At 38.6% G+C, this 27,703-nt stretch overlaps 1 protein-coding gene across 2 annotated transcripts; it reads right to left on the bottom strand.

Annotated features, from left to right (window-relative positions):
- Positions 1–442: 442 nt before the first annotated feature.
- On the bottom strand, positions 443–27,703 carry xpo7 (exportin 7). 2 transcript variants are annotated; one of them, XM_073874127.1, is made up of 29 exons: positions 27,553–27,703; positions 21,790–21,936; positions 21,587–21,680; positions 19,935–20,101; positions 19,434–19,466; positions 19,166–19,231; positions 18,901–19,005; positions 18,622–18,787; positions 15,831–15,904; positions 15,601–15,720; positions 14,205–14,351; positions 13,854–14,026; positions 13,567–13,760; positions 13,378–13,483; positions 13,136–13,271; positions 8,090–8,163; positions 7,909–7,989; positions 7,741–7,804; positions 7,541–7,648; positions 7,087–7,194; positions 6,881–6,969; positions 6,633–6,740; positions 4,530–4,612; positions 3,270–3,484; positions 3,052–3,190; positions 2,799–2,959; positions 2,620–2,718; positions 2,394–2,521; positions 443–2,313 (listed from the first exon to the last, which is right to left on the bottom strand). In XM_073874127.1, the coding sequence occupies exons 1-29, from the start codon at positions 27,568–27,570 to the stop codon at positions 2,220–2,222; spliced, it is 3,297 nt and encodes a 1,098-aa protein (XP_073730228.1). In that variant the 5' UTR covers positions 27,571–27,703; the 3' UTR covers positions 443–2,219. The 2 variants fall into 2 exon arrangements, with proteins under 2 accessions (XP_073730228.1, XP_073730227.1); XM_073874126.1 differs by lacking the exon at positions 19,434–19,466 and having other exon boundaries at positions 27,553–27,585.

Genomic DNA, 27,703 nt, shown 5'->3' with positions numbered 1-27,703 from the left:
CTGGGGACACCAAAGACTTATTTTACATTTCTACAAAAAATCTCATATATGACCCCTTTAAGCCTTGTCTGTAAAACCTGTGGCCGGTTGCATAAACATAGCCGTGACGTTAAGACTGCGTCTTAAGAATGATTCTGACTAACTAGCAATTAGTTAGGGCTAATCAGTCTTATTATTTGGATTTAAATTAGACCAATCTACCTTTCTATGTAACATACTTAAAACAGTTATGATCAGTCCTGAAGAAAAAAATTCATGACTAACTCTTAAAGTTTTATGCAACTGGCCACTGGGGTATATGACTAAAGAACTAGACATGCATCTTGAGAAACCGTACGTCATTGCTACTAAAACCTTTCATTGTGATGACGCTGACATTGTAAACAAGGTGAGTGTATTAGAGACTCTGCCACAGGCTGCCAGTCACAAAATGTGCACGTAGTAGTACAAACCAATGATGTTTATTTTGCAGTCACAATGCTTACACTATATGTAGCAGACATCCAAACAAACAAATTCAACCAGCTACCTTATCACTCGATGGACCCAACACACAGTCGCCAAAAAACACATTCACATCAGGGAACCAAGAGAAAAAAAAAAACAGAACTTAATGGACATCCATGAGTGTTGGACATGGTTAAGAGATGAGCTAGTTCTTCACAAACAGTTAGCAGCAACACCTGTTGAGTAGCACAAGCTGCAAATATATTCTGTCCGATTTCTACCACATTCCGATACATCTTCAGGTCATGCTTTTCTTTTATTAAAAATAAATCTGGAATTTTTTTTTTGAGGTTGGGGAGAACTGAAAAAAAAAAACGGGAAGTTAAAGCTAAAGACAACAGTCCAGAGTGATCCACTCCTGTCGCGACGACTCGAGCACCAGGGTCTTTAGTTAAGGACACGGCTACATTCTAGAGAGGCTTCGCTACCAAAGAACGCCAGATCAACAATAAAGCCACGAGAGACTGGAAGCCTGTGAGATTAAAAAGCAGGGAAAAGAGTTGACGAAAACTCAACTTCACCACAACCATAAGTCACTTTATCTAATCAAATCCACAAAAGACATGGTCAAATCCTTCAGAGACAACAGGGAGGAACCAGTTAGCATGTATTCTCCTTTAAAGGAGATATCGGAATGATTTATACACAGGGATGGTGAAAATCAATTAGTGTGATGCTCTGAATCTGTAGTTTTAGGGCTGTTCCCAGGTCAGCGATGACCAGCACCAAGAGCAACCTTGGTGATGAAGACGGGAGGATGTCACGGCGGCTCTAAACGGGGAAAGGTTGACCCAAACGTCGTGCGCGGGATATTAATGAGGTATGTGGTAAACCTCTTGAAGACTTCACTGCAATGTAGAGTATTTACAAACTGCTCTGTGCTCCAATTTTGACCACAGATTGAATTTGAAGAAAAACTAGTGATCAACCTTTAACCCCGCCCCAATCCACTGACACGCGTCAACCCCAGCACTCACGCCACAATCCCACGTTACCCGGATATAAACGATTTTTTCTCTCTCCATACATACAAACCCACACTTCAGCACAGCTGCACTAACTTACTAGACTGTAAAAAGATTCAATCACACTCATTATTTTTCTTTAAATCGTATTCATTATAAACATTGTTGAAAATGTTATGAAAAAAATGTACACTTTTTCCTTATGTGTTTCTATACAAGGCAGGCAAAAGCAGAGCGCTATGTATATCAGCTCATCTTAACCCTTCCTCCCACGGACATGCACTCAAAATACACACGCACACGCACGCAAACACACACATACACTCTACGCCCGTCTTCCCATCATCCCTATATGGGCGGTTTGGACTTCTGCCGCCCACTTTAGAATCCACACCGGTGCCGTCCCACACCCCAAACCCATTCCCTACCCTTTCCCAGCAGTACCCTCCTCTCTCTTTGGACTTTGAGCCCCGAATGACAAGAGAATGGTCAAGGCAATGACCTCTAGAAACTGGCTTTAAAATATGTATATATTTATATGTGTATATTTATATATATATATATATATAATATAAAAAGAGGTGGTGGGGTGTGAGGGGAGAGAGGTTGGCGGGGGTTTTCTTAGGGATTGGGGAGCGGGAGGTGCAGGCTTGCGCAGCTGTGGTCCCCCGGCATCCAGGCCAGGGGTGGGTGGGAGTACAGGGCGGGGCCGGGCCACGTGGGCGGAGCCCGGTTCTCTATGGAATGTCAGCTCATCATATCGTTGCTGTTTACCCCGTATGTGGAATTCTTCATGGAGTCATTGACTTCTCTTCTAAATACTGAAAGATTTTGTGTAAACCTGTAGGGGGAAAGAGAAAATCTGAGATGGTTGCAAGGAAATATATACAGTTGTGAGTGTGAAAACTGTAATTTAATGACCTGTCTCTGTTTTTTGTCAGCAAGTTTCTTTCTATCCCCTCCATAAGATTTTCAAAGCATAAGTGCATGGCTTGCTGCTTTTCTGGTGGCTGGCTGTTGACAATGCTGTTCCTCAGATCTGCAAAATACTGAACATAATGTCCTCGCGATTACAACATGGACTAAAATCAATGATTCACATTTATATCTATATTTATGCTTTAAAATTTATCTAAGCATCACTTACCTTCTCATTGAGTAGAATCAAACCGAGCAGTGGCCTTGACATGGACCACTGATTCCTACAATCTTCAAAAATGATGATATTCAACACTGTGGACAGCATCTAGATCATGGGATCATGGAGAAGTGTTAGATCACCACCTCGATGAGTTAAAAATGAGAAAGCTCTCAGATGAATCCTACCTGCTGGATCATCTCAGGGTGCTGCTGCATTATGTGGAGGAAGCGGTCGCTCTCCTGGGCCATGGGCGCCGCTCTCTTCTTGGTGCTGCGTGAAAGCTGTTTAAACAGGTAAGTGACTATGTGGTCCAGACTGGAACAGCAACCAGTGCATACCATCGTGTCTGCGAGAGAAGAAATAAATAACAACCACCAACAGTAGTTTAGTAAAATGTAATAGTTTTAAACCATAATGGACGTGCAAGAGGTTCCTTACCAAGTGCTGTGAGACCCTCCGAAATGGAGGACAGGATGTACATGACCACATGAGGCTCCAGGCTGGCGATGAAGTTCATATGGTCTTGAGTTAGCACCTCCAGAAGAGAGTAGTAAGACTGACTGAGCTTTGGATAGTCCTATGAAAAGCATGAATGCATAAATGGTTAGGACACTGACACTGTAAACCATGTAAGCAGCAGTTAGTGATGGCCTCACCAGCAGATCACTGTGAGGGATGGACAGGAGAAGCTTAATAAAGGTCTGCAAGGCGTTGTCCAGGGCATCGTCACCGTATAGCCGGAAGACGCCGAAGTTGACGTAGTTGCCGCTTAGGACGGCTTTCAGCATGGAGAAACAGATGGAGATTCCCTTTAGTTTCAGCGCGTATACCTGATCTTTTGGCACCTCACCCAGCGTCAGGATCCGATTCCCTTGAAGTGAGGATAAACAATAGTGAGGGTACTGTTTTTGTGAAAATGAAAAAAAAAACTTCATGTTCATTTCACTAAAATCTATAAAACCTTTAAAAGGGGACATATCATGAAAATCTGACTTTTTCCATGTTAAAGTGCTATAATTGGGTCCTCAGTGCTTCTATCAAACTAAAAATTTGAAAAAGATCGACCCAGTAACTTAGTTTTGGTAAACCATTCTCTACAAGCATGTGAAAAAATAGGTCCTTGAAATTTGCTTCCCTTGTGATGTCAGAAGGGGATAATACCGCCCCTTAATCTGCACTATCCAACCACGACACTGCCATTTAGTGAAGAGATCAGCTCATTTGCATTTAAAAGGACACACACAAAAACACAAAATTTTTGCTTACACCTACAAAGTGGCAATTTTAAAGCAACACTAAAGAGTTTTTGCTCTTTGCTCCCCCTACAGGTTGGAAGCGGAATTGTCCATTACCACTGTCGTAAATAATTTAGCCTACTGCAGCAAAGCTGGCTCTGATTGGATTGTAGGTCTGCCGTAAAGCAAGATTTTGTAGTTTTCACTCGAACTACAGGACCGCGAACCGACGGTTGCAAACTTCTTTAGTGCGGTTTTGGCCGATAGAGGGCTGCAAAGCGAATGGGAAAGTGCTGTTCACCCCGTTTCAAGTGGATGAACGACTGAAACCTTTTTGGAAATGTTATTTTAAGGTAAAAAAAACTCTTTAGTGTTGCTTTAAAATGTTATAATAAATGATCTAGATGGTATTTTGAGCTAAAACTTCACATATGTTATCTGGAGACACCAAAGATTTATTTTACATCTTAATGTGAAATGTCCCCTTTAAAGTCAATGCACTGAATAGGAGATAAGTATTATTTTAATACCAATAATCAACAAAGACTCTTATATTATAACTAGGATTTGTGCATTTATGCAACAGTGTACTAATTGTTGAAAGTGCATTAAACATGCTGTAAGAGGTATCATTTTGTAAAGATGAAGAAAACAAGTCAAGCACAGAAGATGGTGACGTACCATATGTTGTTATCATCTTGCTAGTCTCTCTGAACAGCAGGATCCCATTCGGCGATGACACATCAAATTGTAATCTCTGTGACCTACAGGTAGAAAATGAGTCTTATAAACCATGTACTATATAAACAGCTAACACGGACACTGTTTAAAACACTGACTTAATGGCGCTTTTCCATTGCATAGTACCCCAGAGTTTGGGTCGAGTCAGCTTACTTTTAGGGGCTTTTCCGACGGGTGCAGCAGTACATAGTTAGCGCTGGGACGGTTGTAATTACCACCGCAGTGGTGGAGTGAGACCCACGGTCGGAAAGTGCGCATATCACAAATTCTCAATTCGAAGACTGTAGCCTCCGGAGGTCGCGTTTGCAAGCTGCATACGTCATCAATATCTTATTTCATAACATTAACAATTATAAAGTTGACTATTATTATTTGTTATTACACGGCTCTCTGGAATGCTTGATTCTGATTGGTCAGTTGAGACATTTGCAGGTTCGTTCTTTTCAAATAATAACCGCTCCAAAATAATAACGCATAGCCGGACTACTTGCACGAGTAATATCGCTCTGCGCCAATAAAGATCAATAAAGATTACTGTCTGTTTGGCGCCATCTTGTGACAAACACTCGACAATCACGACAAGACACAGACAGCTTACTGAGACTGAACTTGACAAAATAGAGCAACGAAGCCAACACACAAAAAAATACAGAATGGGCATTAAAACTTCTCAAAGACTGGCTAAAAGAGAAAAAATGGAGACAAGTATCAAGCAGAGGATCTTAATACGGTATTACGATCATTTTAAAAAGTTTCGCGGAAGGATAAAAATGTTAATTTAAAACAAATATGCCAATAAAATGTTTAAAATTCATATTCATGTCCAGTTTTTTTTCTTATGTGGCAAGTAGCCGCTTCGCGTCGGGTCCTGATCACACTGTCGGGGCTTATTTCCCAATAACTACCGGCTGCCTCTACATTATCCCTTACTTAATCATACATTGTTGTAATATGCTTATGACTTGCAAATGTCTGAAAATAATAAACCAGGCTTGATGACATACAGCCTGCATATGCGACCTCCGGAGGCTGCAGCCTTCGGATTGAGAAGCGTCTGTTCTCTTTTGGTCACTCAAAGTTGCGAAAAAGTATTAATCTGTGCTACCAATACACCATCAGAATGCGTTTTTAGCGCGGCTGAAAACATTATAACCCCAAAAAGGTTTCTAACTTCTTGTTTCATGAGTGGAAGTGCTACAATAAACACGTAGATATGCGCCGATCCCTTGGGTGCTCCGGGGCTCGGCTCGAGCAGCCACCGAAATGGCCAAGCACATACGCACAGTTGCTTCACATGTCGCGTCTAAAACCACACGGAAAACGTGAAAGCCCCTCTTCCCCCCCCCTTTAAAGCGCAGGGTCGATTCAGAGCGTCTTTTACTTGATGCTGTGACGAGCACCCACCGGCGAAGAAAGAATTTGGCGCCTATGAACACGCACGTTTGTTAGAAACAGTATATATCTGACCATCGTTTACAGTTTTATATTTCAAAATATATATATGCATTATGTATAAGACCTATATGCATCAATGTGCACATATGCGCATACTTTGCTGTAAATTCCCAAATTCCTCAAAACATCCACAGATTGAGAATCAGGAATACCATACCAGTTTTTTTCCAGACAGTTTGTGGCGGAACATTCGCGACGCGGACATCCGCATATATACTTAAATGCAACTGAAATTAGGCGTCAACTGACGCCACCGGTGTTTGTACAGAAACTGTCATGTGAGACAGAGGTAGTGATAAATGCAATGTGCGTTGCGTTTTATTTACGGTGGTCAATTTTGTGGCGGACTGAGAAATAAATAAATTTATGGGGATGTATGGGGTATTCCAACAACGCTCTCACTTGTATGATGTCACAGCAGTAGGCAGCGCAAATATAACGACACACCTACAATCCCTCCCACTCCAAAGTGTTACTAAACTTGATGGAAAAGCTAACCAAGCCAAAGTGAGGTGGGCTGATTTGACCTGACCCGACCTAAACAGCTGGGTACTATGCAATGGAAAAGCGGCATAAATGTTTACATGCCTGTTGTGGACGAGCTCAGCCATGAGTTTGAGGACAGGTGTGGTACAGGCGGGTACATGGTACCATAGCTCTATTGCCCTCTGTAAAATCGGCATGTATGAGGGGTAGCTGTTTAAAAAAGCTCTGTTAAGGAAAAAGTCAATACTAGCATCTTATCACAATACTGTACTTCATGTTTGCAATAACATTTGGTACCGCAAATTACAATCATTTTTAAAACGTGTTATTTAGTTTCAATACAAGGATACATCCAATCAAAAAGCATCATAAAGCTGGTCTTGGCATTGAAGGCAAAAGCAATTCCTCTCAGGTCTCTCACCAGTCCCACTAAAGTCCTCTGAAAGGAAAGACAAAAACATCTCTCACATGAAAAAAATGCTGAGGAATAGCAGATAAACTAGTGTTTGGCAAGTGATGCATGACATTTGACAGTATAATGCAGATGGTATCTCACTTTTGCTTCTTGTTCATTGAAGGTGTTGGTGCTAAACATCTGAGCGACGGCTTCAAACGCAGCAGTGAGAGGAAGCATGAACTGCTCAAACTGGTCCTCGTCCTCCCCTGTCAAACACACAGACAATAAACACAGGTGTCACCACAGAATGGTGGGGTCTTGAGATGCTTTCTTGGTACATTTTTAAACCTGATGCATCTTAAAAAGCTATACTTCTGGTGGGATGCGAAATAAAAATCGTACAATGATTAAAGACAATTCTTGAATGTAAAAGGATTTATTTAACAGCTAACAAACGAATTATCAACAATATAACAGTATGATCTTTCCTGTAATGGCTAAAGCATGGCACTAGCAATGGTCATGGGTTCAAAATTCTCAAGGAAGGCATGTACAGAGTGTTTGACACCTTTTTTCAAGTCGAAATGAGATCTATAACGGTTACACCCTCCCCCAAATCTACCATAAGAAGTCTTCCCAAGGCTGTGTAAAATGTGGTCCGACACCTCATGTCACTGAGGTTAGCCTGATTGTTGACGCCCAGGAAAGAAAAGTGCTCACTCTGTTAGACACAACAAATGCAGAATTGTCAGTTTGTTACATCGCAAAATAGCTAAAACAGAAAACAGGCAAAAGCTGAGGTTGGTGACTTACTGTATGGTTGTTTAGCATGAACTGTACAGCACTGAGCTTTACTAGTTTTCTAACACTGCTGTAAGTGAGAACAGAAGTTAAGGAAACACAAAACCATACACGTTGTCAGAAAACATTACAGACAGCAAAAAGTTTTTATTTGTTTTGAGCATTTGTGGGTAAGGATATCCAATCGAGAGGTCATTGAGAAGCTGTAGTGTTTTAGATGTGATTGGCTCACACTGTCCCCAGTACTTCAGGTTGGTGATTCTGCATCAAACAAAACGTTCATAGTTAGCATGTTTTTTTGTTTGCTGGCATTATTACGTTTAGCGACTCCATAAATGCTTGACAGTTGACATATACTCACATTTTCCCAATGAAAACACTAAGTACCATGGTTTCATCATTGAGCCCAAGAACTTCTGATAGTCTCCGATATAACTGGGGATGAATAAAAGAAAAAAAAACCATTTACTGAGATCTTGTATTAAAAGCTGAAATCCGTATCTTTTGCATCTCTATCACTATCTCTTTTTTATAGATACAACTGCAATTTTTTTTCCTTTATGTTTTAAAGGAAGTGAAATAAAGTCAAACGCATTACTCACCTGCAAAATCGTACCAGTTACCTCAAGTTATAAATTGTTATTATAAGCTTACTATTGTGAATCACGGTAAGGTAAAAGGACACTGAACACAGATTTTTTATGTACTAACTCAAAAAATATTTTTTGTCTATTTTTAACAACAAAAAAGGTTAACGATTGCAGCTAATATGTAAATTAAAAGGTATAGCGGAGGATTTTCTTTTTCCGGGTGGATCATCAAGACTATTGGTCCTCCTAGTTGTCAATCAGGAGTGTTGCGCAATTGCATTTTTTTAAAAAGTGGAGAAGGCGGTTCTTTTCTAAAATTCGGAAAAATCCTCCACTACACCTTTAATATTTCTATACATAAAGTTGCATTCTGTAACTTTTCTGTTAAAAATAAACTAAAAAAATAAAAACAAATAATTAATTACAAATAGGTATAAAAAGGACAGAATACATAATGAATTTAGTCATGGCTAAAGGTCGCTGTTATGCTCCGTTCATATTACATGTGACAAAGCGACACGGTCCTATTCTTTTTAAAGGAGAGCTAGTGATTTCCGGCGAAAGTAGCTGCGTTTCCAATACCCTTTGAAAATACGGCCAATGGAAATACGGCCAATGGAAACACGTCAATTTCCAAAAACCTTAAACTTTACGCCAATTAGGGATGCCAATTAATGCAATTTCCCATATTTCGATGATTTTTTAAATTTATGATCAATCAATCGAATAATCGTTAAATGTAATAGTGCAATAATCCTTTACTGGGGTGACAAAGCCAATGACATGAGAGTGTGTGTAAATGGCAATCAAAACGGCAGCTTCCTCACGAATTCCTCGCAAATGTAAAACATTTTTTTGTCTAAATAATGTAGTCTATGTAGTTGGTGTTTTAATTAATTCATAAATTTAAACTAATCATGTAAATGAAATATAATGAATTATAAGTCCATGTCAGAATAAAGGTTTCAATATCATCAAGTGTTTTTTTTCTAGCTGTTCACCTCGCTTTCCGAGTCGTTCATATACTATTTTTGTAATTATATCGAAGCATACGAAGAACACTTTTCTCGTTGTCATCTCCAGATTGGACATGCAGCGCCTCAGCCAGTCAACAATCTGTTGCAGGCGTTCAGAGTGTTACGACAGCTTACATTTTACAGTTTCTTGCCAGAATTTAACATTACATTTCAATCTGTTCCTTAAAAACCGGCCTCTGTTCTCCTTTCCTGTGTATAGCAGCGTTAGCAGCGTTTTTATGCTAAGCTTACAAGCATCCCTAGAGAGGGTCTTTGCCTTCATTAAGCTAACCATATTTACATTTTCTGTATCGAACCCGATCAGATCCACTGCAGATGCCATTATGTTGCGTTGGCAGCCAGTCTCGTCTAGCATGACGTTAAAAAGCCCAGGTGTGTGCTTGGCATTGAGCATCGTTGTGATTATGGCTAGTTTCACTTCTGCGCGCTCGCTTCATTTTTTTCTCCTGCTGTATGTTCTGCGCAAGGGCTGCACACACATGCATGACCTTGCTTTTTAGACCATTGTTAAGTTTTAACAATTTAATTATTATCGACACTTAATCGAAGATCGATTGTTAACATCCCTGATGCCAATGATGAGCAACTTTCAGGAGCGACTACCATGGAGTTTACATCATCCAGCTTTCGTTACTTATTCGATAATAAATGATAGGACAACAAAAAATTAGGAAAGGCTTCTAAAATCCTCATTTAAAAAATCTGGGTGACACAGTGACAAAGTTGCTGGTAGTGTGCACACAACTTTTTTAGTTGTGACATATAGTCCAATTTATTTATATTGCACTTAAGGCTGTGCTATATTGTAAGTGTTTGGAACGACATGAGTGTGAGTAAACAACAACAGAAATTTCATTTTGATGGCACCATTCCTTCAACACATTTAACAGCGAGTCTCTATTGTTAACCATGTATCTTCATATTTATGCTTTGAAATGGCACACTTTAGAAAACTTTAGCTTTGTGGTTAGACAAACACTTTGATCGCTGACATAAAAGAGAAACATATTTGTTTAAGCCTGCATGTCTATTTTGTAAACCACCATAAATAAAAAACAAATAAAACAAAGCACACAACACAGCAGATAAAACAAAGCACTCAACACAGCATGCTACAGAGCTGAGTCAAGTGTCCCTTTACAAAACCCAGATGTAACACCATCACAAGTCAACCATTTAAAGAGTTCAAAGGTAAAACTCTCTGTGTGTGCGCGCAAGAAAGGTCAACAATGATTCACTGCTAGCTAATTTTTTGTTTTGTTGTTAAAACAAACCTGTAAAGCCTTGGGTATAGTATGTTATTCTATGCATACAGCCTTGCAATGCATGGGTGATTCTCACGAAACCATTGAAACACCACGGCACTAATGATTTTAGCTTTAAAATGTGTAATATAGTAACATTAAAAAGCATCAGAATTAACACAATACTGTGTTCTACCTTGCACAATGTGTGATTTCAACATAAGAATTTATAATTGTACATTTTATCTAATTTTCTGCTGAAATTCTCATTACCGCAATGTGTCCGGCTTTGTTTGAACATGCGTTATGTTGTAATTTAATCAAATTAACCCCAAAATATTAAGAAAACAAATAAATGGATGTTTTGCTAGACTACTTTAGATGACAGAAAAAATATTTACTGAATATTCATGTATAATAATAATGAAGAAAAATTAGAAAAATGATGTGTCCATGCCTGATGTTCTCATCCTCCGCAACACTTTTTGAGAACAGTTTAAGCACACATACAGAATTTTAATAAAGTTTGATTTTGAGTGACCAAGCACATGGACCAATTACTTCAAGATGGCTACCAGGTAAGATAATTTTTTTACAGTTAATTTGAAATATTGTCTTGTCAGAATGCTTACACGACATTTTGATTATCATTACCGCAACAGATGCTTATTAAATGTTAATTTAATTAATAGAAGCATAATACTTTGATTTTAAATGCATGTGCAGAATCTCCAAATTATGTTCTTTCAGGTTTGTTATGTCATTTTGAAAATATGTCAGTGTTGATGTTTTCTGACTGTTGCGTTAATGAGATTTTTTAGGACTCATTTTTTAAATTATGTTACAAAAAGTGTTAAATGATAAGTAAAAGTTTTTAAATTAATGTTCCCATTTACTCCAGACTTTGTTTTTCAATGTCTGGTGGGGAAAAAAGTAAATTTAAGCAATTTTACATTTTCATGCTTGACAGTTTTCGTGAGAATCACCCGCATAGTTCATTTGACGTATGCACAATGCGACAAATTGCAATGCCTCTAGTGGCCTACATACTAAATACTCTTGTACGCGCATGCTCGACCTATGCATACAATGTACACGACGCAAGGTTTCAAAAATTTGGAAATACCTGCACACTTTTTTTATGATGAAATTTGCGTCTTGTTTCCAGTAAAAATAAATTGAATTAAATTAAATTAAGATGTATTTTTTGATGAGCAAAAATGACCTAGGGAAATAAGTTTAGTTTTTACACAAAAAATATAAAATGTAAGCTAATTTGTGCTTAAAACAAGCAAAAAAAAAAAAAAAATAAATCTGCCAATGGAATAAGAATTTTATTCTTGTTTATAAACATTTAACTTATTTCAAGAAAAGTTTTCTTATTCCATTGGCAGATTTTTTTTGCTTGTTTTAAGCACTAATTTACTCAAAGGAATATTCCATTTTCTTAAAAGAAAAATCCAGATAATTTACTCACCACCATGTCATCCAAAATGTTGATGTCTTTCTTTGTTCAGTCGAGAAGAAATTATGTTTTTTGAGGAAAACATTGCAGGATTTTTCTCATTTTAATGGACTTTAATAGAGCCCAACATTTAATACTTACCTCAACATTTAACAGATTTTTTTCTACGGAGTTTCAAAGGACTATAAACGATCCCAAACGAGGCATAAGGGTCTTATCTAGCAAAACGATTGTCATTTTTTGACAAGAAAAATAAAAAATATCCACTTTTAAAGCACAACTTCTCGTCTAGATCCGGTCCAGCGCGACCTAACGTAATTGCGTAGTGAAGTTGGGAGGTCACGTGTTACATATATAAAACGCACATTTGCGGACCATTGTAAACAATAAACTGACAGAAAGACATTAATTAGTATCAGTTGACATACAACAACGTAGGAACGGTCCTCTTTCAACACATTTGTAAACACTGGGGCGGAGTTTCGCGTTCGTCCTCTGTGACCTCTTGACGTCATGACATATTGCGTGGGGTCACGCTGGCGCATCACGACCAGATCAAGATGAGAAGTTGTGGTTTAAAAGTGGATATTTTTTATTTTTCTTGTCAAAAATGACAATCGTTTCGCTAGATAAGACCCTTATGCCTCGTTTGGGATCGTTTATAGTCCTTTGAAACTCTGTTGAAAAAAACTGTTAAGTGTTGAGTTAAGTGTTAAATGTTGGGCTCTATTAAAATGAGAAAAAGTCCTGCAATGTTTTCCTCAACAAACATAATTTCTTCTCGACTGAACAAAGAAAGACATCAACATTTTGGATGACATGGTGGTGAGTAAATTATCTGGATTTTTCTTTTAAGAAAATTGAATATTCCTTTAAAGATTATATTTTTTGTCTAAAAACTAGACTTATTTTCCTAGGTCATTTTGCTCATCAAGAATCATCTTAATTTAAGAATTTTTTTGATATTTTTACTGAAAACAAGACAAAAATAATAAGTAAGAAAGTCATTTTTTGCAGTGTAGTGTACAGCAAACAAATGAGAAACAAATCAAATGCGTCTGCTATAATTACCTTTGATGATTTTTGCACCTGGTCACCGATGTAGATCTTGCGAAACTGTTCAAAGAAACTTAGCATGGCCAACTCAAGCTTTTCATTTCCTGCTTGGGCCAATCGAGAGTCTGTGAGATTCATTAACTGCAAAACTCTGAAAACGACAAAATCAAAAAAAACTTCAAATACAGAATTACCAAGTCGTCAATTCAATCACAATGCATCCGGTATTTAACGAATAACTACGGGTGAATTCTTACCGACACACAAGCTCCCCATCCATGGCATCTTGTTCATCTGTGCTAGCGAATGAAACTCTTCCTCCGATAACTGCGCCAATGATGTAAACCAGCCACGTCAAACGCCCTGCACAGAACCATACCGTTAGCATTACATAGTAATTTAGTGTTTTTATTATAGGCCTGAATTATTGACTGTTTAAACCTCACCTTCCTGTACCGCTATATCCATCGTGCTGGAGTTGGTGGACTGCAGAAGCTCTTGGTAGGACTGGGCCGACTGGTCGAAGAGCTGTACCAACAGAGCACAGGTCTTTTCATACTCGCATCGCCCGATGGTAGACAACTGGTCCAACTGCTGTTGCACCAAGCCGGCATCATCCAAGGGGTCTTCAAGACCATCCCTATGTATACCGGGAATATAATTATTAGTACACAACACAATATTTTTCTCGTCCCTGTGATTATTTATAAAAAAGTGAAGGTTTCTGCAATACCTCAAAATAATGTGTATCGACTCCAGACGAGATGTAATGTAGGCCTTGGTCACTTCAGGGGTGTAGGTCTCCAACATGTGGGGCTCTGTAGCTTTTACGTAGGGAACAGATGCCGCCAAGCGCTGCCACAGACTTAGCAGATAGTGCACACTGTTGGGGGCAAACTCCCAGTGCTGTAAGATATTAACACTATTATTATTATTCTTTTCACAACATTTTCATTTTATTTCCATTTAGCAGCAACTGTGTGATTATTTTCCCTCTGGCTGGTTTTAGCTTTTGTATTGCTTAAAGACATTATAGAAAACAAATATGAAGCTCTGGGTTTAGCATGTGGAGGCTATGACCCACCTGCAGACTGGTTACTGTGAAGTTAGCGATCAATCTGATGACCTCTGGGTAGTTTTCTACTTTTACCAGCTCTCCTAACTGATAGTTGCTTTTGAGTCGAGCCAGCAGTCGGCAGAACTCATGGTAGTTGTTTGGGTCTGACAAACTCTACAAAGCAATGATAAAAAAATTGTGAAGCACAAAATATATGTCATAAGTAGTTTAAAGGAAAACACCACCGTTTTTCAATATTTTACTATGCTCTTAACTTAGATGAATTAATACATCCCTATCTTTTTTCAATGCATGCACTTAATCTTTGTACAGTGTGTCGTGAATGTGTTAGCATTTAGCCTAGCCCCATTCATTCCTTGGGATCCAGACAGGGATGAATTTTGAAGCCACCAGGCACTTCCGTGTTTTCTCTATTTGAAGACTGTTACATGAGTAGTTATGTGACACATAAGTATGGTGACACAAAATAAAACGTGGCAATTTTTTAAGCAGATAAAAAGTGAGAACTGTATTGTATGGCTGAAGAGCACTTAGTTTGCAGCACTTCGACCTCAGCGTGCAGTAACATCATCACTCCTGACCTTACTTACATCCCGCTCTCGCTCAAACTTCCATCAATATTACTGCGCCGAAATTTTTTGTATTTTGTACCACCATATTTATACGTAACTACTCATGTAACAGTCTTTAAATAGGAAAAACATGGAAGTGTTTGGTGGCTTCTAAATTCATCCCTGTTTGGATCCTAAGGAATGAATGGGGCTAGGCTAAATGCTAACACATTCACAACGCACTGTACAAAGATTAAGTGCACGCATTGAATAAAGATAGGTATGTATTAATTTGTCTTACTTGAGGTAAGAACATAGTAAAATATTGAAAAAAAAGTGTTGTTTTCCTTTAAGAAATTCTAAAACAAGAGTTTATTTTCTTAACAAAATATACGATAAGAAGAACTGCTATGTTAAAAGATGTTTTGGCAAACACGGGCAGAAGTTTTTATCCAAACCAACTTACAGTGCATTCAAAGTACATTTCTATAAGTATGTTGGGATCAAACCAAGGACCTTTATGATTATTTATAAAGATGCACGTTTAAGAAATAGTTCACCCAAAAATGAGAATGATGTAATCATTTACCCCCCCCCACGTTGTTCTAAACCAGTATAAATTTCTTCTGTTGAACATAAAAGAAGATATTTTGACAAATGATGACAACCACAAAGTTGACAGGACCAATTGACTTTCATAGTATTCGTTTGTCTTCAACTATGTGGCTGCCATCATTTATCAAAATAGCTTTTGTGTTCCACAGAATAAAGAAACTCATTCAGGTTTAGAACAACATGAAGGTGAGTAAATGATGACATCCCTTTAACAAGTGTAAAGATGGATGTCGTACTTGTGGGTTCTCCAATATTCTCTTTACACCATCTACTAAATGGGAGAGGAACTTTGCTCTTTCTGCGTTGTTGAAGAGAGACCTCCGCACAGATGCTATCTGGACTAGACAAGACAAAACCTGAAGTAAACAAAGAAGAGCAGCACATTTAACACCAAGCCGTTTACACTACTAAGTGAAAGATTAAAAAGCATCCGTTAATGTGCACATCAACCGTTTCATACACTCACCAATGGAGAAAGTGAAGGAGGGATGGAATGATACAGATCAAAAAACAGCTGCAAGGTTGAGGAATCCAAAAAGGCTGCAGAAGAGAGAAAAATTATTTAAACGGGACATATAATGAGAAACATGATTTTCAACTTTTTACAGGTTTCCCACGCCTTAGTTAACTTCAAATTCAAGGACCTTTCAAGGACTTTCCAGGTCCAATACCCTCAAATTCAAGGACTTAATGTGGGGACACATTTCAAGTAAGAGCAAGGTTACATCGTGTTACATTTTAAGATACATTGTTACAGTTCCCTTTCGAGGGAACTTGCCCTGCGTCACTGCAGTGACACTTTGGCAGACCTGCCAACCTTGGAAATTTTTTTTGAGTAGCAACTTACTGCAGCGGCGCGGCGCGAGGTCAAGCACATTTGCTGATCAGTAGTGATTGAGTTCACATGCTTACTTATGACTTATTACTACAACTTATTACTAAGCAAATTGTTCCCACTAACCACCATATCTAGTCTTTCAACATACAAGTAGGCTATGAAGAAATCATTTAATGAAAAGGCAACCTCCAAAAATATGCTTATGGCATATGTCTTAAATACATGGGACATTATAAATAACAAAGAATCAACAAATAGCATGCTATGTCCTTGCTTTATATTCCAGCAGGCACGTTGACATGAATCTCTAATGGGGCACAGCAGGCCTACCACTACTTTTTCTTTAACATACCTAACATGAACAGTATTACTATGTTTTAATGCATAAATGCCATGTTAGTAAATGTGCATTCTACAGTACTGATGATAATGAGTCTTTTACACAAATTTACAATAACATTACTTAGCTGCTACTACAATAAAAAACATATGTGGATGATCCTTTTGTGTATTTTATCAGCATAGTGTTTAAACCTGCTGAAAAAACAGCATAAACCAGCATGATTCCCATGCTGGTTTAGCTGGTGGACACCAGCATACAGCACCAAAACACAACATGGTCTTGGTGGTGCTGGTATGCTGATGATGACCACCAGTTAAACCAGCACCAAATCATCATGAGAATTAAGCTGGTCTATGCTGGTCACCAGCAAACCAGCAAAAAAACACAACATATGCTGGTCTTGCTGGTATACTGCTTTTTTTCAGCAGTGATGCCAACTGTTTATGTAGTGTCCTAAAGTAGATCTAGTGAACTAAACAGTAATGTCATATCTGACAATACAGAACAGTACACAAACATTGATTTTCTTAGCAATAAAGCAAACCTCTATACTTGGTTTTGACTGGCTGAGCATATAGTTCGTTTTACCTCCTTCATCATCTATACTTTCTGCTTCTATTTCCCTGCTCTGCACAAAAAATCTGATGTAACAGTTACATCGACAGGAGCCAGTAACAATCGAGTAAGAATAAGATTGATTTAAATTTAGAAACGTACTTTTGTTTTGTCATGTCTTCTCGCGTGCCTCACATGCTCTTCTGAGTGAGCGGCGGCAGAGTGCTACAAAAAGTAAACACAGAGGCTCCGCTCACGGACATCAATTTCTGTGTGCTCGCGCCAGTTTGTCTTGTGGGATGGCAACACGTTTACAAGCGTGAATTACGGTTCATATAGCTCAGTTTTTTTGGCGCGATTAACAATGTAAATGAATATACTGGCAAATAAAGTAAAAACTTAAACTTGAGGCACAACATAGGACACTGGGTACAACAGATTTACACTGGGGCACGTACAACAGTAAAAGTCGTCTAGACGCCCCTGGTTGCCAGGCTTATTACAATGGATCCAATTCACAATTCCCATACCCTGCCCATTTACCTTTAAAAACGGTGTTTAGAACCATCCTCCCTTGTAAAACAAGTCACAGTATGAAGATGGACCGGGATGAAAAACAATTTCGTTATTTTCGTTATTCGCTTCGACGGCTCCCCGCTCTCCGCTTTGAAGAGTTTAAAACTAGCGCTATGATTGGTCGACGTCGTCTTTTCCCAACAGGTTGCTGCCCAATGCGGTTACACAGATAGACGAGTTGCCTAGTGCGCAAATGCACATACAGTTTAACTCAAAGCCATCACTGGCTTTTCGCGTATTTTGAAGTGACAAATCGTAGCAGCGTAGTTTGATGTCTAAATGCGTATCCGTTACGCAAAATGCGTAAAGGTTGGCAGGTCTGCTTTGGGGACGCCTCCAGGGGTAAGTGCGTCTGAATGTGTATATAAAATTTAACCAATGGTGAGGCTTAACAACAAAGACAGGGGGATGCGGGAGCCAGGAAGTATTTCGCTATCTGAAATATTGCCAAAGACGGCGCTATAGGGAAGCAGGAAGTATGGCAAGGGAGACGCAGCGTCTCGTTCCCTTCTCAGGAACAACAGTTACATACGTAACCCGAGATGTTTTCATGTGTTAAACACAACTATGCAAAAAAGCATTTTGGTATGAATCAACATTCACATACAGAAGATATAAGCATTTAAAGTGAACAGTTTAGCACGTGTGCTTAAAAAGTCTAGAATTTTTACGATATTATCACTACACATGGAATAATATGGTTTTTTTCTGAAAACTTAAAATAAAATAAATTCAAGCACTTTCAATGACCTGTATCTATGTATGTATATTTTCAAAAACTTCCCAGGTCCTTGAACTTTTCCCCCCAGATTCACAAATACTTGGGAACCCTGTTCTTACATTTCAAAAGTTTACATTAACTCATTTGGCAGATGTATGCATTTTACAGCTTTGTGCCTGGGAATCAAACCCACAACTATGGTGTTGCAAGCACTTGAAGCTCACCTGATCTCCAGCTGGTGGGGATCTGGACGGTGCACAGATCGTCTGAAGACTCATCAGTGGATGTACCGATGAAGTCAAAATTGAGGCAGTTGTGGGCCAGTTTGAGGAGCTGCATGAGCAGCCCATGCTGGCTCTCATCGTTCAGATTCAAGTTCTTCCCAGACGCCTAGAGACAAACAGAATAATCCACTGAGCCTTATTTGCAATGTTGGAAAGTCAGTCTGAACATGCTAAAGCTTTTGTGGTCTCTGACGAGACACCGAATAGCAAATACGGCACCTGCTTGAGAAGGTTACAGGAAAGTGTGAAGATGTCAAACAAGGAGGAATCTCGAAACGATGATGCAATCTTCCTGTGCTTTGTAAGCGGATGCGTTGAATCAGCCTAATGATGCAAAAATGAGTCAGTGTGACTTTCTGACCACAATTATGCAAGACACGTCTGATCACATGACTAGCAGATTACATAAAGCATATCACCTAATCTATGCATTTAAAGATTCTGGGAATGTAACTTAAAAGGACACAAAACAAAGAGCACTTACTTGGTTAATCTCATTGGTTAACTGGGAAAGAATTGTGACTCCTATAATGCAGTGTTCAACACTATCCTGAAATAACGTATAATAATTAATTAATTTGTTTTTTTTAAACAATAATTGTAAATAATTAAAATATACCAGTCCAACTATATTTATTACACGTATAAATAAATATTTAATGTATATAATATATTCACGTGACATTAACTGTATATAAATTTACACATTCAAGTGATACAGTTTATTCAAACTATACTTGGAATTCACATACATGGCATGCCAGTACCATGTTCGACACGTTGAGCTAGAGGAACACATTTCATCATTTAAGGATTCAAACATACATCAAAATTATCATTTATCCCATCATTCACAGTGCATTTACAATAGGCAAATGCTTATTTAAAGCAACATACAGTGCATTCAAATTATATTTCTTTATTAGTATGCATATTCCTAGGAAATGTGTGTAAAGTTTTAAATAAACTTTGAAAGTCGAAACCTTGGGTCCAGATAATATGATTTGCATTAGCCTTTGAATTATGTTACACATTGAGAGTCCACAAGAAATAAAACTGCACTAAATTTGCAATTAGGTTTGAAATTTGACCACAAAAGCCTTTCATAGACTTAATCCATTACAGTAAAATAAACCTAAGCATATATTTGCTTTAAGAAAGGTTTTCTTAAAAAAGCTCAGTTGAAACAAGAAGTCCAAGTATATTTGTAAGTGTAAAGTCTGTGTGTTTTTTTTAATCAGATATTATCTTACCTGCAAGAATCTTGTCACATCGACTATGACATTCCTGAAGACATAATCTTCCTTTTGGCAGTCGAACCAGCCAAGCTTGGTGATTCTGGCGTAGAGTTGGATCAAGGCTTGTGTCACAAAGGCAGCAAGCTTTGGCCGGGTTGCCAGATAATTAAGAACATAATTTCCTAAGGAAACAACAGTAAATAAATATCATTTAAGAAAATCCATTTATTGGCAGTAAATGACTTTACACCTCCTCACAACGTGTTCATCCAAAAATACAATTCTGTCATCTCTTACTTGCACTGTGTTTTTTTTACCCCATATGACAAAAGGGAACAATTTCTTTTTTTAATTGTATGCAGTGAAAGTAAATTTGACTAAAGGCTAGGGCTGTCACTTTTGTGAAAAAATCATTTTCGATTTTTAATATATAAGTGTTCATTGAATCGATTGTAAAATCGATTTTCCATGTCTAAAAAAGACGTTTCCATTTAACACCAAATAACAGACAAATGCAAAGAGAGCGCCTGAAACGCACACGTCAGCAATATTTCTTATTCATTGTCATTAAGTTTCGTGCAGAATAAAAAACAGCAACAGTAGTGCAACATTCTCTAAAAAATTATGCAGAGTGGACTGCTGCCATAAATGAAAAACATTACTGCAGGCTTCAACCGGCTGCTTTTATGATTTAGGCAATTAAAAAATTATTTTAAATAATGATTCGATCCATTTCAACAACTGTTCAAAAATGAAACTTTAAATAGACTTACTTGAAGTTGAGAACATGCTGTGTATTTTTTTATTAAACGTAACCGAAACTTAGGCGGCACTAGGCAGGCATAATGAAATGCGCAAAAAACTAGGGCCATTACAAATTATTGGTGAGGAAAACAAGTCGATCATCATTTTAGGGGTCAAGAACAGAGCGCTTTTCATTCACTTTATGTCCATCTGTTGAGAAGACGCCCTCCGACCGCACTGATGTCCCAGGGAAACTCGGGTGCTTCGTTGCCAGCTGCATATTTCGTACTGCCAATCTTCCATCACAAAAGCGGGTCGCTGTCAGCTCGCAAGGTTGGCTCCTTGTCATAACTCATCATCTCCTGTAAGGTCACAATTACGACGCTCTCTCGTGTTGCACAGGTTTATTGACGTTGTCCTCCATTTTCTTTGCAAAACACTAGATGCAGCGATTGAAAGCGTGAACATATAGGTGCGTAAAATTGCTGGGTATTTTCTGTCTAGCTTTCGCACACCTACTGCACTTTCGGAATTCTTTATTTTCTTTTTCTGCTTGTTTGTGAGTTTTGTTACATCTATATTTTTTACTGTTTAATTATTTTAAAATTAATAGTGTACATATTTGGTTAAAATCGATTGCCTATTTTCGTTTTCGAAACTTTTTTTGGTTGGTCCGATCGATTGTGCAATCGATTTTCGAACGAAAAGTGACAGCCCTACTAAAGGCTGATTTATACTTCTGCATCCGACTTACGCCATAGACTCTATGCCATAGACTGCTTAAAATTTATGAGCCTCAAGATCCACACCAGTAATGTTTTTTGTAAGGTATGTTTGTAAAAACAACCCACAACATGTAAGGCCGATTTCTGGATTAATCTTAACCTTGTTCGGGAAACCACCCCATTACGTTTTAAACTTACGAATGTCAATGCGTTGTTCCAGGGGAAGCGGGTTGCTTGTACGGGATACCAACTTGGAGAGACACGTTGCAGCCAACAACTGCGAGTACGAGGACTGTTAAAATACCACAAAGGCACAGTAACTGTTAGCTATCAGCGATGCATACAAGATCTTTAACACTGATAATATCTGAAATCCAGCACAGTTTCCTAAAGGTACTTACACTTCCTCTTTCCAGCAACAGCTGGCATTTACTCAGGCAGTCAGGACTGTTGGTAAACTCCACCAGGGCTTTCTCAGCCTGCAGACGTGTGGTGGTGTCTGTGGTCTCATATAGCTGCTTGCACAGGATCTCTAGCTGGGCTAGGCTCTGAAAGCGACCAACATCAAGGAATTGTTAGCAAAAAAACATCGAAGAAATATTAATACACATTGGAATGTCCAAGAACAAGAAACTTTCACTTTCCAAAGTCTTATAACCTGCAGTATAGAAAATTAAGGCAATGTGTCATTCATCCTTTTTGACAGCAGCATGGATTTATAAAGCACACAAATGCATTGCAAAATGACATTATTACACTAGCTCTAACTGTTTTATTAATGTCACATCATATTTTAAAGACAATTAAGTGGCATCATGCAGAACAAAATCATGACGCATATCGGAATCTATGCGCTTTTTTCCTGCTTACACATTCGTGGGTCATATCCCATCTGTACCAAAATAGGGGAAAAAAAATCAAACATCCGGCCTAAGTAATGCTTGCCTGTGCAAAACTCATCACCATGATACTATGATGATGCAAGAGGCCCGGGTGTTGCTATGCAGCTGCTATTGTGCGATGGTCATGCATTGCTATTAGGGATGCTCTGATCAGGATTTTTGCAGCCGATACCGATTTGCTGTCTTCGTGATCGGACGATACCAATGCCGATACTGATTCCTTAAGCTGATATGCAAGCTCTTTGATGATTGTAACTGTTAAAATTTTTTTCTAGATAAAGTAATACCACAGATGTTGCCTTTGTTATATTACTTGCTGTAAGTATGTATATTATTGTTTTAATAGAGAATCAAATAAATAAGCACAACAAATATTTCTTCTGCAAAGAGAAATTATTATCTCTTTAAAAAGGCTTATGTCTGTTAAAAGTAATGAAAATTAAACACTTCACAGTCTTTACTGTATGAATTAAATATACATGCATTCATATAAAGTATAACAGTTCTTCAGTGAAGAGCAGAGAGTGATTTTATTGAGAGATGAATTCGGTTACTGTAGCTTTAAGACGAGAGACAGATCGCTTTGTTCACGTTCACTGATGACAGGCAGCTGTGTTCGCGCACGTCGGGTATACGCAGACAAGAGCAGCTGTGAGGAAAAAGGAAAGTTTAAACTATCAAAACTTTAAACGCATGCAAATAATAAACTTTCGGCATGAGGATGCAATTGTCCGCAATAGATACGTGTTTTATACTAGGGTTTCCCGCAGAAAGTTTGTTAGTTAAGGTGGTAGGGTTGGGCGGATGGGCGGGGTCTGGGGGGTGTAATTAAAGGGCCGGGGCGTATGCGCCATGATGAAAATGAAAATATATATTTTTTAAACACTCAATAAACAATAAAAACTTTCTCATTTCGCCGTGTGGCTCGCGGTGTGAAGCGCGTCCGGCGTCCACGCTATCCTCCGAGATGTTTTATCAACTTGCTAGTTATCCTCCAGACAGTGACTGACCACGTCATTTTGGCCGTGTTGCGCGCGTACCCGCTCGCGTTGTGAAGTGCGTCCACTAGGGATGCTCCGATCAGGATTTTTGCAGCCGATACCGATCACCGATTTGTAATCTTCGTGATCGTCCGATACCGATTCCGATACCGATTTTTTAAAGCTGATATGCAAGCTCTTTGATGACTGTAACTGTTACAATCTTTCTAAATAAAATAATACCACGGATGTTGCCTTTGTTATATTACTTGCAGTAATTAGGTATATTATTGTTTTAATAGAGACTCAAATAAATAAGCACAACAAATATTTATTCTGCAAAGAGAAATTTAATATGGCTTTAAAAAGGCTTATGTCCCCTAAAAGTACTGAAAATAAAACACTTCACTGACTTTACTGTATTAATTAAATATACACGCATTCGTATGAAGTATAAAAATTCTTTAGTCAAGAGCAGAGAGTGATTTTATTGAGAGATGAATTAGGTTACTGCAGCTTTAAGACGTGAGGGAGAGATCGCTCTGTTCACGTGCACTGATGACAGGCTGCTGTGTGTGGGCGGCGACTGAACGCAGACAAGCAGCTGTGAGGAAAATAAAAGTTTAAACGCTCAAAACTTTAAGACGCATGGAAATAAGAAACTTTTGGCATGAGGATGCAATTGTCCGTGATAGAAATGTGTTGTATACGCTGTTTGATGGGGATGTGAAGACGCCTCGCGCTGTTTACCGGAGCGCGATCCTCATAGAAAATACGCATATCTCTGTAAAGGCAAAGAGAGACATACAAATCTGCACGCTGCACATGAGCAACAGGTTGTAAAAATGCTCGCGCTACGTAAAAAATGTCTTTAATTGCAGCCGCATTCAGGATCCTTTTGATGACAAAAGTAAACAGAAAGATCGGTTTATGAGATCGGCAGATTTAGCGAGCACCGATCGAGTCATTTAATGCCATTATCGGCCGATACCGATCGGCGGCCGATCGATCGGAGCATCCCTAGCGTCCACCCTATTCTGCAAGATGCACTTGACGGGCTTTTGTGCAGCAATTTTTTTTTATGACCTTGTTAAGGTGGTAGGGTTTCCCTGCTTAGTGCTGCGGGAAACCCTGTGTATTACGCTGTTTGGTGGGGATGTGAAGACGCGTCGCGCTGTTAGGACCGGAGCGCGTCCTCATAGAAAATACACATAACTCTGTAAAGGCAAAAAGTGGAATCCAAATTTGCAAGTTGCACATGAGCAAAGGGTTATAAAAATGCTTGCACTGCGTAAAAATGCTCTTTAACTGCAGCCGCATTCAGAAGCCCTATGATGACAAAAGTAAACAAAGATCGGTTCATGAGATCGGCAAATTTAGAGAGTATTGATCGAGTCATTTAATGCCATTATCGGCCGATACCAATCTGCGGCCGATCGATCGGAGCATCCCTAATTGCTATATAGCATTAATGACCCAAAAGAGATCAGAGCCCCCTACATCCAATGCTTACAAAAGTGATAGTACAAGTGATATAACACAATTTGAGATATTATACAAACAGTGCAGAACGAGTTATGTGGCAAATTAGGAGTTTGTTTACATTATTACTAATGGCATTTTTACCCTAAGCAAGCACCAAAAAAAATTTATAATAATAATGCACAAGAAATATGTGCTTTTCTGCCAGAGATTTCATAACCCATTTTTTTAATCATGGAAAAATACCCACAAAGATCAGGTTAATAAAAAACAAGCTGTTTAATACACAGCTAGCAATATTCTGAAGTTATTGTTTCAGGTCACTAAGGGAGTATCTAGTTCGCGTAAGTATAAAAATTAGTTGTCAATTGAAAAAAGTCTGTGATACACAGCAACACCACCATAAAACGCCTAGCAAAGATCTAACCAGCGTAACAACAAGCCTTTGACTCAAAACAGTCTTTTGTTCCCTTATGGAGCATAACCACACAAAATCAACATCAGCAGATAAAATGCAGAGCTTCAAATACAAAGTTCATGCCTGCCCATGCTAAAAAGTAGTTATTCTGTTAAACCCTGGGTTTAACATATAGCTTAAAAGCACAATATTGTGCATTCGGTAAACTTAAAGTTGCCATTTCATTCCCACGTGTGTCAGATAAAAGAAAAACATCTTGATAACTAAATCAGCCACCCTTAAAAGAACAGGGAGTACCCCGAAAGTTTAAAGGAACTGAGATATAATGCATTTTGCATCCCAAAAGATAAATTACAAGTTGTATGTGCAAGGAACTGCAGAGAGGAGATAAGACAACTCCAGTTAAAGACAAGCAACATGCATGGGGTTTACTACAGCTAATGTCATTACGAACATGTAATATGGTTATGGCTCAGTTAATGGTTTCAATACATTATTGACATGCCGTGGTATGCTGTCACTAAATGTCTGTATGCAAATAATAAGGCTATCTTATACAAGGCCACAGTTAAGTTTTTAATTCACTGAGCACCTAGAAAAAAGCCTAAAATGCTGAGTCATTTAAACTCAACATATTTTTGACAACTTCATAAATTGAAACAAGTTAGTACCTTGTTTCGGTACAAGACAAGTGCATTACAGTAAGTAAATACGCCGAGTCCTTCAAGATGCTCATATGGTAATAAATAATCTATTACTGCTAATTGAATGACGCATGAGGAAGGGGACACGTAACAAGCACAGAAGAAAGTTTCTTTACATTTATGCATTACTTTTATCCTAAGCATCTTACTTTTAAGTAAGTTATATTTTATTAATATGGGTGTTCATTGGGATCGATCCTATGACCTTTGCACTCCTCGTGCAAGGGCGCTTTACCATCTGAGCTACAGAAACACAAGAGCTAATGTTTACGTATGTTTACTCAGATGACTGTGAGGTAAACAAGGTCAATATCCCCAACACACGCTTCATTGCATTTCAAGGGAAGTTAGTTATTCAACACTGTGTTTAACCCTTAGACCCCCTTAACCTCTGACCTTGACCTGTCCTGTCAGATGTTAGAGACAGCTTGTTTAGAAGATAAGTGATGTTATCACAGTGTGCTGTCTTGGTTGGCAGTTCACAGCTATGTAGCTGTCAAAAGCAGCAATGGCTGACAGTGCAACTAGGCAAACACACAAAAATAATGAGGGGCACATGAACAGTTTTTCACTACACCTGCAGATGAGCACAAGGTTGCCAGAAGTGCCTCACAAATCCCTCATACGAACGTGAGCAAAACCGTGACGGTTAATAAAATATGACAAAAAAAGTGACCGTCGGTGTAAAAGCAACCGGGCTTTCTGCACAGCGTCTCATCACGACATCGCGATAGATAACGATATGTATCGCGTAACAGCAAATAATGAACTATTAAATATTATGCATAATTATTTCTGAAAAACATTTTAAAAAGAAAACATATCTGGCACTACTTGTTTCGATGTGTGCCTTCATCACATCATCTCAGTAACGTTAATTCCGCGTAGTCACTTGAGTGTACTATTACTACAATTTATTAAGAAAATGTAAACAAAATACATATTTAATATCAATACGCGGGTCATTTACAGATAACGGAATATTTTAAAGTATTCTTAATATTATAATTTTAATGAGAAACTGAATTCCCGTTGGGCTTTTGCTTTGGCGAGGCGGCGCGCGGGAGAATCTCGTGAGTTAGCACACTAGCTACAGGCTAACATCGCGAGGAGCTACAGAACAAACTGATCGCATTTGCTTACCGCAACACAGTGACAGATAACTGAATGCAAATGTGTTTTTAAGCCCACCGCAAGGCTTTAATCTTTAACTAATTTTCGCTGAGCACAAATTATTATCGCCACCAAACGAAGTCAGTGCATCCAATGCACTGCAAGGGGTTACGAGAGATGATGCCTTGTTTACAATGTAAAAATTACTGTCGCTATGGAGTTACATGCAGGGTATTATATTATAAACGATCTCTCGGGGGTGAGCGATCCCCAGTGCTTAAAATCAAAACCTTTGCAATTCGCTTTTAGATAACTTTCATCAATACTGCAGAGCAATGTGTTATCGTGGACCACAGAGTTAAAATCAACATGATGACAGGCCACAAGTCAACACTTGGTAATCGCATCCAATAAACCATGCCAGTCTGCTTCTTCCGTAACGCGACGCGTGCATTTAAAACATACGTGCACGCATCACCAAAATGAGCCTCTGAAACTATCACCAGACTGAATTGGATCAAAATTTGATTAATTTAATGCTAGCAAAACAAATTCATTTACTTACCTGCACATGATCCGCCATTTTGCTCCATTCATGCTCCTCTCACTCCCCCTGACAATGAGCATGCGCGCATCTGCCCACAATCACTGACACACATACGCAGTTGACGCACGTAGTAATAAAGCCAGATGTTCGCAGAATGCTTCGTGAATAG

Source organism: Misgurnus anguillicaudatus, chromosome 12 (genome assembly GCF_027580225.2).
Source record: "Misgurnus anguillicaudatus chromosome 12, ASM2758022v2, whole genome shotgun sequence".
NCBI classification, from domain to species: domain Eukaryota; kingdom Metazoa; phylum Chordata; class Actinopteri; order Cypriniformes; family Cobitidae; genus Misgurnus; species Misgurnus anguillicaudatus.
Note: the sequence above shows the minus strand (reverse complement) of the source record. Positions and strands in the feature narration are given on the sequence as shown.